This window comes from Phragmites australis, chromosome 7 (genome assembly GCF_958298935.1).
Source record: "Phragmites australis chromosome 7, lpPhrAust1.1, whole genome shotgun sequence".
Lineage (NCBI taxonomy): Eukaryota > Viridiplantae > Streptophyta > Magnoliopsida > Poales > Poaceae > Phragmites > Phragmites australis.
The window spans coordinates 19,787,542-19,802,703 of NC_084927.1; the positions used below are offsets into that span (position 1 = coordinate 19,787,542).

At 40.5% G+C, this 15,162-nt stretch overlaps 2 protein-coding genes across 4 annotated transcripts; both read left to right on the top strand.

Annotated features, from left to right (window-relative positions):
- Positions 1 to 1,106: 1,106 nt before the first annotated feature.
- On the top strand, positions 1,107 to 2,619 carry LOC133923471 (protein PYRICULARIA ORYZAE RESISTANCE 21-like). The gene is made up of 3 exons (XM_062368763.1): positions 1,107 to 1,333; positions 1,618 to 1,699; positions 1,846 to 2,619. Exons 2-3 carry the CDS (start codon positions 1,618 to 1,620, stop codon positions 2,430 to 2,432), a joined length of 669 nt encoding a protein of 222 aa, XP_062224747.1. The 5' UTR covers positions 1,107 to 1,333; the 3' UTR covers positions 2,433 to 2,619.
- Positions 2,620 to 10,509: 7,890 nt separating this feature from the next.
- On the top strand, positions 10,510 to 14,637 carry LOC133924115 (probable CDP-diacylglycerol--inositol 3-phosphatidyltransferase 2). 3 transcript variants are annotated; one of them, XM_062369512.1, is made up of 12 exons: positions 10,510 to 10,956; positions 11,246 to 11,404; positions 11,652 to 11,791; positions 12,226 to 12,310; positions 12,408 to 12,457; positions 12,705 to 12,744; positions 12,839 to 12,883; positions 12,965 to 13,030; positions 13,282 to 13,396; positions 13,603 to 13,659; positions 13,748 to 13,846; positions 14,169 to 14,637. In XM_062369512.1, exons 3-12 carry the CDS (start codon positions 11,731 to 11,733, stop codon positions 14,220 to 14,222), a joined length of 672 nt encoding a protein of 223 aa, XP_062225496.1. In that variant the 5' UTR covers positions 10,510 to 10,956; positions 11,246 to 11,404; positions 11,652 to 11,730; the 3' UTR covers positions 14,223 to 14,637. The 3 variants fall into 3 exon arrangements, with proteins under 3 accessions (XP_062225496.1, XP_062225498.1, XP_062225497.1); XM_062369514.1 differs by having other exon boundaries at positions 11,323 to 11,404; XM_062369513.1 differs by lacking the exon at positions 11,246 to 11,404.
- Positions 14,638 to 15,162: the final 525 nt, after the last annotated feature.

Genomic DNA, 15,162 nt, shown 5'->3' on the forward strand with positions numbered 1-15,162 from the left:
AGTCCACCGCCACGTGATCCCCTTCCATTGCCATGCCAAAGCCCCTCCGTTGTTGGCCGGTTCTAGAGCACTACCCCACTTCCTTGGCCGTTAGATCCGAGATGGATGGCCAAGATTAGATCGGTTAATACCCCTTCGCCATCCAATCATGCACTGCCACGTGTTCCTTCTTAAATCCAGTCAACGCCATCGCCACCTCAGCTTTTGGCCGACGTGTCAAGCCACGTCAGCAGGGCTTTTACCCAGTCATTTACTTATTTGTTTTAATTCAGGAAAATTGACAATTTTGCATTTAAGCCCCTAAACTTTTCCATATTTACTAAAAAAGCCCCTATCTTTTTAGTCACATGAACTTTGCAAGAATTTTACTAAACTCGGTTCAATTCTTGCAAGATTCTAAAAAATTATCGCACTCGAAAGCAGTACTGTACTTTTAGATAGCTTTTAGTCACTGTTTCCTAATGTAAGGCCCGGGAAATGAAGAATCCAAGTGATGATTGAGTCTGAATGTCGTGATCGACGTTATCATGATATTCCATCCTCCCTAGTCCCTAGTGTACTATATGAAAATGCTGTTTCTCAGACTTTAGCGCTCAGACTTTAGCACAACAGGAACATATCATTTATACTGATGTTAGAAATAATGATGAATGTGTGCTTCAACACTTCCATGTATACTCCTTGTTTTACCAGACAGGCTGGATTAAGGTGGTTCATTGATTTGGTGCGTGTTTTCAATTAAGGAATGAGGATCCTGAGGAACCCAAAAAATATTTCTGAAGCAATCCACCTCGTCCAAACAACAGCTGCGATGAGTAGTGCTATATGATTGCCGAGTGCTTTTCTTTTTGTTCTTGATGTTTACAAGGTTACACTGTCACCTATAACATTTTTTTACCATGATTAGAACTTTTTTCTCATACTACCAACAATTGAGTCATTCCGACATGGGGGACGGGTTGGTTTTAGGTATGTTCGGATAAACTGAGTAGATATACCATGCAACAGTACACCACCGAAACATATATTTTCATATGAAAAATGGAACGAAATTCTGCACATGATTAATACAGAAACTTGTCAAGGAAAGAAGGAAAACGAGAGGACAGTTGGTAGACAAGTTGTTGAGCAGGAACAATCTGTCCTCTACAGCTCTAACCCTTTACCATCTACTGTTGAGATGTGATCCAACGGACGCAGTGCAGCATCATCCCTTCTTTTTTTTTTGCAGGCTTCAGCATATCTAGACATAAGAACACACCAGGCTCACCTCTGCTTCATTATATCCTCCTTCCTTCCTTTGTTGCTCATCCGCAAAATTCAGGATTGAAAGGTGAGCTTAAATCCTTCTCTTTTCCTTCAATAATCGTCATACTCGTTGTACTAACCCATGCACAAACCAACATTGGCCTTTAGTTTCACTAGTTTCGTAAGTCAGAGTCAAGCAACTAAACAACTCAAACTTTTAAAATGTACACAGCCACAAAAAATTCAATTAATTTCCTTTGGAGCAAAGCATGCATGATTGATAGGAAGATATTCATATTTGCACACATGTTCTCGTAGCATGGTGTTATTGCCAATCAAATGTGTTTCCCTATACATGTCTGTTTGCAGATGGCTATATTGGTGATCACGGCAAACCTGCAATGCTGCCGCTGCAGAGCCAAGATCACCAAGGTCCTGGACTGCCTCAAAGGTACATTTTACTATGCATGAACAGAATAGTAATCATACTGGGTATCATGGTTTGTCCTTGTTCTGTGGTGTTACGAGTTGGGAATACTTCCATTATGTGATTCTGCAGAGTATGCACTACTATTCTCTCATTATGTGATTCTGCAGAGGAGTTTTGCATCGAGAAGGTGGAGTTCGAGGACAAGAACAACAAGGTGGTGGTGCGCGGGAAGTTCGACGCCGAAAAGCTCCGCAAGGTGGTCTGGTGTAAGGCCGGCAAGTTCGTCATGGAGATCGCCATCGTTGTGGTCTGGCCTAAGCCTGATCCTTGCAAGACTGAGCCTTGCAAGCATGAGCATGATCCTTGCAAGCATGAGCCTTGCAAGCATGAGCATGATCCGCAGCCGCCGCCGCCCAAAACAGAGTACAGGCTTCTGCCGTACCCGTACCCGTACCCATTGTCGTACCCAGTGATGTGCCAGAGCTGGCCGTGGCAGTGCCCGCCTCAGCAGCAGTGCCACTGCTGCACCGAGCTGTCGCCTCCACCTCCACCACCACTGCTGCCGCCGCCGTGCAAGTGCTCACCGCATGACCATGACCACGAGCACGAGGGGTGCGAGTGCGTCTGCAAGCCTCTACCGGCGCCGCCATGCAACAGCAGCTGCGGCGCCACGCTGCCGGTCTGGCCACCGCAGCCGCCTGTCTGGCCACCGCAGTGGGGCGGGTGCAATATTGTCACCGAGGAGAACCCGTGATCCATCATGTGATCGATGATTACTTACTCTTGCTGCGGCTGCATTAAGTACTTTGCTCTGGTGTGTTTCCTTGGTTAATGGACCTCAGAAATCGGAATAATCGTCAGGGGTGTGTTCGGGATGTGTGCGTCTTTTCTTGTACTCCTACTACTTTTTAAAAAAAAAAAATGTAATTTCTGTTATCTTTGTCGATGTTTGCAATTGTATAAGTTCCAACTTCCAAGTAGCCTCCATTTGCCTGCTGCGAAGAGATTCAGCTACATCTCAGTTTTAACAACCTTCGGAGCTGAGCTCTGTAAAATTTCTTGGTTTGATTACTGCAGACATGAACAAATCACAGGTCAATGTCAATGAGAAACGTGTGGAACGAATCACAGGTAAAACGTCAATGAGAAACGTGTGGAAATTAAGGAGGCAATGGATGTCTAGTGTCTGGTGAGATGAATGGATAATGGTTTGGATTGTTTAGGCCGCAGAACAGACCACGGGAGATGAATAGAGGATAGCAGTCAACTTTCAGGGTTGTCCTCTACACGGGTAACACAACACGTATCTTGCAACCGCAGCGGCCTTGTTCCCCTCCCTCTCTCCCTCTCCTCTCCCTCCCCCGTCCAAGTTCCTCTTCTCAGATCTGGTGACAACAGCCGTGTGGTGAAAAGCAGTGTTAGCCAGATCAGTGCCGAGGCGGCCAGATTCTTCGTGGTGATAGTTGGGTCTGCGCCTGGGTGTCGGTGCACTGTGCACCGCCAGATCAGCAATATGGCGGTAAGGATCCATGAGATCCTCACAATGGTAGTTGGAAACTTCAGAAAGAGTCAAGTCTGAGTGGACAAAAGCTTGTGAGAAGAGCTTTCAAGAACTAAAAAAAGAGGTTAACTATGACTAATCACTAATGTAACATGATATACACAAGGATTTTACGGTGTATTGTTATGCATCGTGCTAAAGATTATGATGTATTCTCATGCAAAAGGGCAAGCTAGACTGTAGCTCAAGCGTCAAGGCAGCTGAAGCATGAGAAAAGCTACCTAGCCTATGACTTAGAATTAGCAGCAATTGTGCAAGATATGGAGGCACTAAGGTGTATCCGGTGTGCCAATTTGTGAATTGATGTGTGTATGCCGCAGTGCCTGCTCACAAGGGAATTTTTTATTTATATATTTTTATTTTTCAATATTTGCAAAAATGCATGGCTATTTTAAAATATTGCATATCTAATCTACCGTCGCCCGTTGGAAGGTGACAGCAAGGTGTTGCCTATCCAATGGGCGACACCTTATGAGGCCCGCATCATAATGGGTTAAAAATTAAATACACTGACCAATGTGGTATTCATATCAACATGTCGCCCAACTAACAGGTGATACCTTGGCTGTCACCTATTGGAAGGGAGATAAGACTGTGTTGGGTCCACTGAGAAAGGTGTCAGACACATTTTCATGCATGCATTTGGACTAAAAAACATGCAAACCGGCTGTGCATGCATGTGATTTTGGAAAAAAAAAAGTTGCTACACAAGAGACCACTACTACATAACAGTATATCACTGCCGGCTCTAAAACTCCCTTCATTGCTGGTTTTAGAGTTGGCAGTGGGTAACAGGCAGTTATAGTCCCCGATTATCACTACCGGTCGACCGGACTGGCAGTGAAAGGAGTTATCACTGCCGGCTGAAGCTTTCAACCGGCAATGTTTTGCCTCTCCTCCATCTCCTCTCTGTCCTCCCTGTCTCTCTTCATCTCTCCCTCTCAATATCTCTCTCTCCTCTCTATCCTCCCCCTCTCTCTCTCCTCAGTCTCTTCGTCTCTCTCTCAATACATGTATACAATAACACACATTTAATGTAAATCAATAATAAAGACATATTATTAATTCATAATAATTCATGTCCTTCATTAATACATAGTAATTAATACCATTCACTAATACGGTGTCACTTGGCGATATATAAGCAGTTTAACCCCTGGTAGACTTCCTCCTTGTCACATACTCTCTACTAGAAGGTACAGTGTCATCTGAAGGTTTGTCCCGCGTTGACGGTATGATCAATCTTTGAAACTCACCGTTTGGGTTGATAACATGTTCTAGGAAGAACCCAATGATCTGTTCTTAAAAGGAATGTATTTCTGCAGATTGTAATGCACCTGTGCGTAGTTTTGGAGTCGACAGTGATGTGATGTTCTGTAGTAGTGTCAGATCTGGAGGTGACAACCATGCGGTTAAACACGGTGTTGGCCAGATTGGCATCGTGCGGCTAGATTCTTCGCGGTGGTAGCTGGATCTACTTGTTTGGCCGTCGGTATGCTGTCCATAGCAAGATTCAGCAAGGATCCGTAGGATCCTGGCAATGGCAGCTAGGATCTTCAGAAAGGGTCCAAGTTTGGGTTGGGAGAAGTTGGTGAGAAGAACTTTCAATAACTATAAAAGAGGTTAACTATGGCCTAGTGCTAATGTTACATGATATACACAATAATTTTTTGGTGTATTGTTATGCATCATGCCAAGGATTAAGATGTGTTCTCATGCAGATGGAAAAAGGTTGTAGCTTACGCATTAGAGCAGCTAAAGCTATATGAGAAAAATTACCCAACGCTTGACTTAGAATTATCAGCAGTTGTGGATGCACTCAAGATATGGATGCACTAAGGTGCATCCGCTGTGCTGATGTGTGAACTGATGTGTACGCCAAAGTGGGTGCTCACAGGGCACGTCTAGACCTACTCAACCCAGTCAGCATGCCAGTCCATAGGTCTTAAGCCACCATGGGCTGAACGTGGACCGTGACCTTGGTCCATGGCTCATGGAACTCAAACCGCGATGGGCCAAGATCGAGTCAATGGGGAAATTTTTTATATTTTTTTAATATTTGCAAAAATACATGCCTATTTCAAAAAATGGCATGAATAGCCTACCGTCATCCGTTGAATGGGCGACACCTTGTGGGCCCCATGGTCAAACGTGCCAGAATATAATATGGCCGTTGACCTGGCTGCCATGTCAAGGTGTCGCTTGTTGGATGGGCGACACCTTACTATCGCCCAACTAGGAGTGTCGGTGTGCTCTCTGTGGGCCCACTAAAAAGATGTCGACTGTTGAATGGGCGATACCTTTTCAGTATATAAACAGCGTTGCACCCCTGACCAATGTCAGTGCCCTCATTTTGTTCCTTTCCTAGCCAAGAGAAGAGAGAGAGAGAGCGCTGAGAGGGAACAAAAGAGAGGAGAGGAGAGGAGATGAGAGGAGAGGGGAGGGGAGGGAGGGAGGAGGAGGAAGAAGAGGTGAAGACCCGCCGAAAAAAGGTAAATTTTTTTGCTTCTTTCTTATTGACAAACCTGGTAAGATAGCCACTAGTGATAGGATTTGACATAAGTTAGAGGTTAGATCTAGGGTTTAGACATATGTTAGAATGTAGATCTAGATTTAGAACTAGGTTTAGCAATTAGATCTAGTATGTAGGCATATGTTAGCAATTAGATGTAGTATTTATACATATGTTCGGATTTATAAGCACCAATTGAACATGGCAGCTAAACTACTGATCAGCTGAAAAAAAGCAAGAAAACATTTAAAATAGTAACTCAAAAAAGTGTTGAACAAAATAACTAAGCTATTGAGCCAAACAACTAAACTACTAAACAAAAGGAAATAATTCTTACCATGATGAGAGCAATGCAACCATGAACTAAAGGAGTTGAGCTCTTCCCAACATTACTTTTCCACCTACTGACCTTGTCTCTAATGTTATCGATCAACAACATCACTACACTAGTCAAAATGCTTAACTTTTTGTAGATCCTTGCAGTAGATGTAACTGGTGGCAAATATTTTCAGCTCACTGGTTGGGAATAGAAATGCATTAACCAATAGCATGAAAAAACAATGCACAGCCCAATCGTCAGACTCCTTCATTTGAAGCAAATCGTTCAATAACCCATCTAGAGACTTTATTTTTCTTCCAATCTTCGTATTTTTTTATTTTGTCAACTCCCTTCTTATTAGCAGCCTTCATTTCATTCCCTTTATGCTTGGAGATGTCCTCTATACCTTTCTTGTCACAAAGATTCATAAGCTCAGTAATGGCACCACTCTTTTCCTTAGCATAAGGTATGGATAGTTTGCTGCCACCAATGGTGATCCCCAGCATAGAATGGATGACAGTAGGGGTAATTGGTAATACTTTGTCCTTGATTTCAATTTGCAATGGGTCGATCTTTATGTGATTCATTAAGAACATTGCAAGTGCCCTGTCGTCAATTGCGTCCAAGAAAAACTTGACGAATTCCCCAAAACCCAAGTTCGTTATCTTGTCCCTCAAAGAATCAGACATGTCTGCTAAGATATCCACAATTGATCCTGAGGCACATCGCATTGTTGTGTAGTTTGATTTTATTTCCTGTACATGGTGACAAGATTTCTTTATTGAATGAAAGAACTACCGGACAACTGCTTAACATATACTGAGACGCTAAACTACTATCAAACATATGAACTATATGGCAGCTACATAACAACTACTGAGATACTGAACTATAGAATAACTACTTAACAACTACATAAAAACTATTGAAAATAGTGATCATATAAACAACTACATATCATGTAAAACTATTAAGCATATATACAACTACTGAATAAATGAACTACCAGATAGCTACTTAAAATCTATTGAATGAATGAAATACAAGATAGCTACTTAACAAAACCTAACTACCGAACAACTATTGAAACTAAAACGAAACTGATGATATCATGTAAACCTAATGAGCATAGAAAGACATAACTACCAACAAGAATAAATGAAATACTAAACAAATATACACGTCATTGTCATCATCGTTGTCTACAATGTCAGTGGTCTTGGATTTCCTAGCAGCTGCCTCACCCCTCTTGCCTACTTTGATAGCTTTAGTAACAAGATGTGCAGATGACGAATTCCTCTTCTTCGGGTCCTTTACAAAGTCGTCATAAGCATCACCATCTGAATTATCTTCCGTCAAAGCAGTAGCCTTCTAACTTGATTCACTAATAGCAGCCAACCATTCTGATTCTTGCGTTGCAGGTTCCTTGTTCATAGTGCTAACACGCACCTTCCTTGAACAATGATGTGTTTTGAATGGCCTTCATGGGGAGACAGTTGAATTTGGCAATGCATCATCATCATCCTCTGCATTACGCCCCTCCTCCTCTATAGCCAGCAACTCCTCTTTAGGAGGCACATTCTCTGCACCTTTTGACGCATCAGATGCAACTGCTATATTTACTTCTTGGGTTTGAGTTTGCTATGAGAATTCCAACAAAAGCTCGCTGCCATGGTGGCCCTTCGTCATTTTATGCACAAAGACAAAAAAAACACAAACAATGGTGTGCTCAGATGGTGTCAATGTGAAGAAAAAAATATACGAACAACTACTATTGAAAAGAATGAACTACTATTGAAAATAATCAACTGGAACTGAACAAATAAACTATCGAACAAATACTTATCTCCTAAAATACCTCATAACTATATCAGAACTAATTAGCTACTAAACTGCTATTGAACTAATACAAGTACCAGACACTGCTTAGATGTTGAGCTTCCGTACAACTACTTAGCAATATTGAACGAATGACCTACCAAACAACTAATTAACAAAAAATGTGAACTACCGAATAATATTGATACTACAACTAAAACTACCAAACAACAACTACTTAACTGCTACTGAACAAACACATTGTACATAGATGGTTTTGAATCGGATAGACAATCTCGCTAAAAAAGCTATTCGATAGTATGATGCAACTATTGAGATGCATCGATAGTTCACCTTAGGCATGCTGCTAATCGTAGAGAAGAATAAACCGCGCGTGGATGTGGAGAAGAACATTGGTCGGGTTTGTCGTAGAACCGCCAAAACTCAGCAACTGAACCTACAGAACCCTAAAATCCATGAATCCCATCCACAAACCAGTGAGAAAACCAAATGGATTCGAAACTGAGTGAATATGGGATGTTCATCGGGGTTGAGGAGCCGTGGTTCTCCTATACTGCCGGTGGAGATCGTCAAATCCCCTGGAAAATCCTCACCCAAGCGCTCCACCACCGAACCTCACCACGCTGCGCTCCACCACCGAAACTGTGCTGTGCTCTGTAACCACACTGTGCTCCTCCACCCCCCGTAGCAGTTGCCAGCGCTTCACCACCGAATCCCCGTTGAAATCACTGCACAAGAGAATTTTTGAGGAATCTTACTGTTTTTGCCAGGGAAAGGAACCGACGAATCGGTTCGTCATTATTTATAGGGGTACATGGGGTACGTCTGTTACTGTAGCAATGGATCATGGGCGCATGGTGGAACCTAATGCTACCATAACCAGTGTTAGAGGTGGTTAGGTTAGGTCGACTGTGACCATTGTTGGTTAAGTTTGATCAATTGACTACTTAGTTGGTTGTTTGGTCCTAAGTGTGTCTTAACTTGAAAGAAAATTTTATAGGACTAGGTCCTTTAAAAGACTTTCTCTCTCAACAAGATGTATATTCTTATTTTTCCCTTTCCTACATACGCCGGATCAAAATCTCACAAAAGTCTTTCTATAAAGGATATTACAGAATTTCAACGGCTCTGCTAGTACACGCACGCGTGGTGGCGTGCTGATGTTCATATGTACCACCAATTAGCCGCGGGGACAACATTGCGCTAGCATGGACTTGATCGAGATTAGTATGAGCTGAGTATTATCGATCCTACGTGCTCACCACTTGGTCTTTAATTAAAAAAAAAACAGAAGATGAGAGTTCCGACTTCAAACTAAACTTGTTCCAGCCTTGACTAGTCAGTAGAGATGTAAACCTGGAATATGCTTAAAAAAAGGTTAGATGGAGAAGTATCCGATGAAGATACATTGAGCATGTATCTCTTGCTAATGAAAGTATGACACCCGTTTCTAGCATGATTAGACGAATATCCTCTGTAATTATGAGGAAGCATACACCATTTGTCCATTTGACAGTCATGTGAAGAGAGTTGGTATTGATACGGTAAAAATATGCTCAACACATTTTTGTACATTCTCGTGGCAAAATCCACAGGGACCTAGGGCCCGTTTGTTGCAGCTGAGATTTTAAAAAACAGCTGATAAATTATAGATTGTAAAAAGTTTTTAGGTTGTGGAATTAAAAAACTTTAATTGATAGATAGTTTAGCAAAATAGATTTTTATAATATGTGAAAATCTAAGAAAAACTAGCTTTTTAAATTCCCGCAATCTAATAAGTAGATTGCAAAAGCTATAAAAAAAATGTCTGCTTATTTCAGCTTCAAATTGTAAAAACTGAAAACCCCAATCTAAAATCGAAACAAACGGACCATTTAGCACAAAGCCCTTCTTTACACACCAATTTTTAATTGTATATCTTACAGGATAATCATGTTCTTTTTCTGAAATGTCGTACTGAAATTTTTACATTTTAATTCTTTTTAAAATATAATTTACAAATATATCTTTATAAAATAATTTTTGAAAATAGATCTTTTTTGCACAGCCTAAATCTTACAGGATAATCATGTTCTTTTCTGGAATGGCGCTTTAGGTGTACAGATGCTTACAAAAGAAAAAAGAACAAAGAAAGAACGGTGTAGAACCATTCTTGAGTGGATGTGCGGAATCAGATTCTCCCACTGACGAATGTGGCCCCCTCATTTTATTATTTGGAAAAAGTAAAAAACTTGAATTAGAAAACAGTAATGCTAAGGACAAAAAAAAAATCGGACGCGGATGTTAAATAAAATATAAAAAATAACTGTGGCTACAAATTTATATAACAACTGAAATATTATATTTAAACATATAAAACATTAGAGATAGAAAAATATAGAAATTAATTTAATGATTTTTTAAAAACTATATACTATTTTGATGTATGAATTGAGTGCAACAAAAGAAAATAACTTCTATAATAAATTTCTACTACGTCTGAAATATTAAATTTATATATAAAATATTGAAGATACGAAATATAGAAATTAACTAATTAAATAATTTTTTCGTCTATTTTAATGTATTTTTTTACAAAAGTTGATTTCGATGTTGCAACGAATAGTTGAAACATCCGATCTCTCGAACCGTCCGGACGCTGGAATCTCCCGTTAGAAAATTTTCCACTTTCTTCCCCAATCTCATCCCGTCTGACCGCCTCCCTCCCTGCCCAATCTCTTCTTCCTCCCTCACCCCCCGAGCCACTCCTCCCTCTCGCGCCTGCAGCCGCCGCATCCTCCCGCCCTCGCCGCCGAGGCCGCCGCGAAGTGGGCTGTGAGATTTGGTTCTGGGGTTGGAGCGGAGGCGACGACTTCGGCTCCCGGCCTTCTCAACCACCGCGCCGCCCCTCGCGCTCGCTGCTCTGCCACCCCGCTGCTTCCCGGTGGCCGGATCCGGAGTCGGAGGCTATCCAGGACCCTCCTCCTTCACCGTCCTCCCGGCGGCGGCACCCCTTCTACGGCCGCAGCGAGGCAACGGGTTGGGGGCAGGAGAAAGGGCTACTTCCGGTGCGTTTCTTCTAGTTCAATTAATGCACAAGCTGTTCGGCATGCATGCCGGTTTGAGTGAATAATTTCCGTGGGGATTCCATTGGATTTGTATTACTCCCTGCGAGATTCTTGCAAAATTCCTGTAAAATTACTTTATTACGTGGATTATTTGCTTTAGCATGTTTGGATCGAATAAAATTACTTTATTCCTCAGCTTTTGTTGCTAGGATCACTGAGCCCCATTTTGTTGAATCGATTTCATTATGCCAAAACCATGTGTGTAACCGTTTTCAACACGATGTTACAGATGCTCTTAAGAGTTATAGAAGAAAAGAAATGATCTGATTATGCTCAGCCTAAGCTTCACTTACCACAACATTTCAGCCACTTTGCCAAAAGAGACTTCGTTATCGGTATTCATACTTCCAAAACATCTGTTCAGCATCTATAAACTGTGGATAGTCAGGTTAGTGACCTTGAAGCCACCATACTCATTTGGACTACTATTCACAAACAATGGCATGCATGCTTTCGTCTCCTAGTTTAGAACACTATTTAGTGCATTGATATTTCTTTGTGACATGAATATAAGAGTTTTTGTTTGTAAAAGATGCTAAAGGTTATAGTATCAATGTGTTTGTTTGACCTCTCATTTCTTGCATTTGAGGTACTATTATTTCGTTCAATATGTGAAAAATGTACTTATCTTACAGGAATCCCTATAAGTATTCTGCTGCCATCAATTTAAGTGAGAAATTCTATCTTCAAGCACTCAACTACTCCTGATCGTCCATGGCACAATCATCCACCGAAAAAATGCCGTCAGTTTATCTTTACATCCCTAATATCATTGGTAAGCCTCTGGATGGTTGTCTGTTTACATATCACTTTGCTGTTTCAACTTAACTAGATAACTCCATAAATGACTTGTACTACTGCCAACTGGAAACATCACCTATTTTCTGTCACTGATTTTGCACTTCCTTCGTTCTGCTTTTGGTATCATCTGTATTGTAGTTTTGTTGCCATTTTGCTGCTGATAGCAATGTCGCCCAAGAATAGCAGGAAAAAAAAAACAGAAACTTAATGGAGTGCATACTTTGACCAACAAAGCCATATGTTTATTTACAAACTGCTTTTAGCATGTGGATGATAAGTAGAAAACCAGAAACTTAATGGAGTTCATACTTCGACTAACAACACAATTTATTTAACAAACTGCTTTTAGCATGTCCGTGAAAAGTGGAAACCTATGTGACTTACCATTCAAGAATTGTTATCATGCAGGGTACTTCAGGATCATCATAAATTTCATTGCATTTGCTGTTTGCTATTCCAACAAGGCGCTCTTTGCTATCCTGTACTTCTTCAGGTGAGTGTCATAAACAGACTACTTGTGTTCATTATAATGTGCAAATGGTTTATGTCAGTCCATGTATATGGTTCTAACATCCTTGCAAAAATGTCAGCTTTGTCCTTGATGGCGTGGATGGTTGGTTTGCACGGAAGTTTAATCAAGGTAATAAAATAATCAAATTCCTTTTGTGTTGAGGTCATGTAGCTTGTATTTATGCAAAAAAGGTTAATTTCAAACGTTTTTGCTATGATGAAACCTCATTTCATTTTACGTTTTAAGAACTTTCAAAAGATTATGCTGAAATATTGGTCACAACTAAATCTCTCTATTCTTTTTATTTTCCCCAGTATATAAGCTATCTGGTAAGTTCTGAAATTATCTGATAAGTTTATCTCATTCTATGAATCAGCATCAACATTTGGAGCTGTGTTGGACATGGTTACAGATAGGTACTCCTTGAATAAATATTTCAACTCTGGATATGCAGGGTGAATACATTCTGCTGGCTGAAATAATTTCACAGCTCACATTGCTCTTCTTCAGGGTTAGCACTGCTTGTTTGTTGGCCCTTCTCTCACAGTTTTACAGGTAATGAAACCAAGACTGCTTCTATTGATCTGTCTTGAATCTTGATACCAGTACAAATTCTAGTTGCAAATGTTTTTACAGACCTGGCTTAATTTTCTTGATACTACTTGGGTTGGATATTACAAGCCACTGGTTTCAAATGTACAGGTTAGTTTTCGCTACCATTTTGTTCAGTTCCTGCTGGCTCCCAGTTTGTTTGTTTCTATTAGGCACCTATGCTGTTCTGAAAGGTTGTAGAGGGAACAGAATAAATCTAAATACCAATTATGGTTTCAACAATTGCCTGATGGTTTCATGATGCATATGTTGTCCTCATTGTGCAAGAGTTTCTTATGTTCAAAAGAATCTTCACTTCTTTACTACTTGCTAATTATCTAATGATATACTTTTTGTTCTAGTTCTTTCTTATCAGGAAAGACTAGCCACAAGGATGTAAAGCACACAGGCAATTGGCTTCTGAAATTATATTACGGGTATAGGCCATTCATGGCCTTCTGTTGTGTTTCTTGTGAGGTATGTGATTGTTCATACTTCACACTATCCTCAGGTTTTGTGATTCAGCTGTGCACCTTCAATTCATGCAATTCCAGAGAACTTAAGACTTCAACATTGTATAGTGAATCAGACAACATCTCGGCACGTCCAGCAAACTTTTACACAACTAACAAAATAGCCCCTGTATGTTTTAACCCTCTAACCACTTTCCCCCAAATTTACAGGTTCTATATATTATCCTCTTTCTCTTTGCCAATGAGAAGTCGACAAGCTTGCTTAGTGTAAGATGGCATCATCTCTATAGCTGCCTTCTTGTATTGACATGTGGGTTGCTTAGCTTATGACATTTCTTTATGGACATTTTAACAGGTATGCAGAGGTGTCCTGAAGCAAAGTCCCCTCATTGTCTTGGTGTTTATTTCAACTCTAGTTGGCTGGGCAGTGAAACAAGTTACCAATATCATCCAGGTATTCACACTAGAATTTTCCTGCAGCTTATCTCTATTTGTATGTTTACATATATTTAGTTGGAATCATTGCATTACAAGAGTATATGTAAATAGATCAAAAATGGGGAAAATGCTGTTGATGTAGTATTCGGCTTACAATTTTTATAGTCAGGTGGTCCATGACTAGCCTTAGTCATTAATTGTCATCATTTCCAAATTTTAGGTCCTGTATATGTTGCTAGAACAGTTGCATATTCTACATGGTTCATAAAGTGCAAGTGGATAGTATGATTCAATAAGAAGCTCAAATTTTTTACATCCATGTACTTTCCCGTGTGCAGATGAAAACAGCTGCAGACGCGTGCGTTGTGTTTGATCTGAAGCGCGGCAAGTGAAGCAGGAAGGCACCGGTTTCATTCAGTTTTGTGTTGACATATCCAAGGAAGCACTCCGTGAGGCTTGTACACCAAGGTTCATACATACAGTGGCTACATCTTATGTACCTCAATATCTTTCTGATGGCGCTGATCTGTGGGACGAGACAACATGCTGTGGGAAGAACAGCATAAAGAAAACAGGAGATGAATGTTTTGACAAAACAGAGGTTGTCAGGTTGTTTGTCAGTGTGTTCCGTTAGGTTGTCAGGTTGTTTGTCAGTGTGTTCCGTTATACAATGATGTGTTTGTCATCTAGAGTAGCTTTGACAACGGACTTTGGCACATCTGGCATAGTCATTTGCATAACTATTTATTCAGAATTTTTTATCTAACTTGGAGAATATAAATAACTAAAAGGAAGTCTTATATGGAATTGCCATTTCTTTTTAAGCTCATGAAATTGCCATTCGATTTCCTACATGATATCCCTGGATTCCCTGCCCTTCTCGCAGAATCAAATGAAACTAAGTTCCTAGAAAAATGGAAGTAGTGACATTTGTTGGTGGACGTTTGCAGTTACAGTTATTCGAGGGGAATTTTAGTAGAATCATTAGAGTTTAAAGGAATTTAAGACGAGAGAGTCAGGAATCCATGAAAAATGTGGCTCTCCTCCGTTGAAGGCTGTGAGATAGGGAAATAAAGAATGCGAAGTGCTGGGCTTCGGGGAAGAAGAGAAACCAACTACTAGGTATAAAGATCCTATATTGGTCGATCGGTCTGCTCTTTTCCCTATGTTGTCCTATCTACTGTGCAATGTTGTATCTGTTTGTAATGTTATCTCGTAGTATTTAATTTTATGGGATGGAATACTGTTCATCCATGTTGGCTAAGACTTCATTCGCTGGAGGGGATGTCTGGTGAAAGAAAATATGTAGATAGTATCTAATACGATTTGATA